This window comes from Apaloderma vittatum, unplaced genomic scaffold, assembly GCF_000703405.1.
Source record: "Apaloderma vittatum isolate BGI_N311 unplaced genomic scaffold, ASM70340v1 scaffold32512, whole genome shotgun sequence".
Classification (NCBI taxonomy): Eukaryota; Metazoa; Chordata; class Aves; order Trogoniformes; family Trogonidae; genus Apaloderma; species Apaloderma vittatum.
The window spans coordinates 34,771-36,834 of record NW_009704693.1 but is presented as its reverse complement, the minus strand read 5'-3'; the positions used below and the strand labels follow the sequence as shown (position 1 = coordinate 36,834).

The window sequence follows — 2,064 nt, the reverse complement described above, 5'->3', positions numbered from 1 at the left end:
TACAATCCTTGAATAACTAAACCTCCAGGAACACTGACAATTTGGGGATAAGCCAGCCCCACCCGTTATAATTAGGGCAAAATCCCTCTGTGAGTTGACAACATCCCTATGTTGCCAGCTTCTCCTGTGTGTCAGGTACCAAGCTATCCAAGGAGCCAGAGAAATATTGATGTCACTGGAAATTACACAACATACACCTGAAAACAGACTCTGATGTAGCCCATTAGCCACAGAGGAACTTGACCCTTTAATATATACTTAAAATGCCTTGCTAGACCAAAGCTACACTGTACATTTTGGGGTATACATGGGGACTTACTCTCATACATGGACTTCTTCCTCTGTTTCCCCTGGGGAGCAGCTGTTTTACGCACTTAAACAAGCTGGAAATAGTTGAAATTAAATCCCAGTATGTAACGTGAATCCTGCGTTTAGTAGGTTTGACTTTTAAAAATGCGAATACACACAGGCCCTGATGACTTCAATAGCATTTACGGGTGCTCAGCGCTTGTATAAATGTCACACTATTTATAACATATTTCTCTGTCCTTTTTTTATATTCTCTGTTGGCCTGTCTCTTTTCCACTGTGGTATCTTTGACTGACATAGTCACATCAGCATGTACCATGTGTTTGAATAATTAAGAAAATGCAAATAAAAGTTATCTTTATTCTAGTCCATATTTTTCCATTGCTCAACCACCAAAGATAACAATACTGCTTTTTACATTTGATAGAAGAAAAATACTTATAGTTTTGCAGTGGTTTATTAAACTTTCCAAGTCCAATTATTTGCCCCTAGAGTTTCCCCCCTAAGCTTTAGAAAATTGTTTCAGCTATATCCAAACTCATGCCAACCTCCTGGCTTCTCGGCCGCAGCCCATCAGCAAGTGCTCTACTAAGAACCACCTTGAGACTTTCCTTGAACCTCTTCTTCTTGCTGCTTCCTACGAAGAAGTAAACAAGGGGGTTGATGCTACTGTTAACGGTGGAGAGAACAACGGTGACGTGGTTCTGCTGGCTGAGCAAAGATGACCAGTGGTGGTAATTCAGAAGATACAGCAGCCTCATAGGCATGGCAAAGATGAGGAAGACAATGACTGTGACCACAATGATGATGTAGAGCTTTGACGAATGAGGTCTCAGGGAATTACGATGAATCCTAATAACCAAGATCAGGCTGGACAGAATCATCAGAGGAATGAAGATCATGAAAGTCAGGATCCATGTGAAGATGAGCAGTGCTTGGCAATGGTTGCCGTCGTCGAATTGTTCCTTCGTTGAATCGTTTTTGCATGTTAGGTATTCGGCTACTGTCATCAGAAAAGACAGAGTCCACAGAATTGCACACACAATTGCCGATTGGTGCTGTGACCGGTGGCATCGGTACCAGATGGGGTAAACAATAGACAGACACCTCTCAATACTGATGGCGGTCAGGAGATAGAGACCAGTATTGTATCCAAGAAGGAAGACAATTGATAGTGTAGTGGTGATATAGTAGTAAAAACCATATGCAAATCCAAACCCAGCAATGTACTCAATTGACAGAATAAATGTACAAAGTAGTAAGGAGATATCAGCAATGGACAGGTGCGTGATATACGCAGTGAATGGGTTTCTTTTGATCTGGAAGCAGAGGCACCAGAGGACAATTCCATTTTCACAAAAACCCAGGAAGGAGATGATCATAATTACCCAAAGTGGGGTCAATATCTCCCAGACCCTTTCCTGTGTAGAAATATTTCTGTGCATTGAGATGTTCTCTGTGCCTTCGCTGGGATGAAACATTATGTTTGACTCATCCATGGGGAAAGCTCAAGTTTGGATAGCACAGCTCTTCGTTCTGTAAATATGTATAAAAATACACTGTGAGCATTTTGTGCTCCTCCCCTCCCCCCCTTTCTTTCTGTTTTGTGGACCCTCAGTTTCTGGTCATAGCTTAAAGCCTTAGCAAAAAGCTTTGATATACTGATCCTAGCTGAAACCCAGTTGCGACTACTCTTGGCAATGTTAAAGATTGCTAAGGAGCTAGGAGAAATCTTGAGTTTCCTTCTCTGTGGGG

At 41.9% G+C, this 2,064-nt stretch overlaps 1 protein-coding gene across 1 annotated transcript; it reads right to left on the bottom strand.

The window, feature by feature from the left end:
* Positions 1 to 818: 818 nt before the first annotated feature.
* Positions 819 to 1,808, bottom strand: MAS1 (MAS1 proto-oncogene, G protein-coupled receptor). The gene has a single exon (XM_009865138.1). The coding sequence runs from the start codon at positions 1,806 to 1,808 to the stop codon at positions 819 to 821; it is 990 nt and encodes a 329-aa protein (XP_009863440.1).
* Between the last annotated feature and the right edge of the window lie 256 nt (positions 1,809 to 2,064).

What these genes read in the sequence shown, in the direction of transcription:
- MAS1 (XM_009865138.1), bottom strand. Translation starts at nt 1,808, where the DNA reads ATGGATGAGTCAAACATAATGTTTCATCCCAGCGAAGGCACAGAGAAC.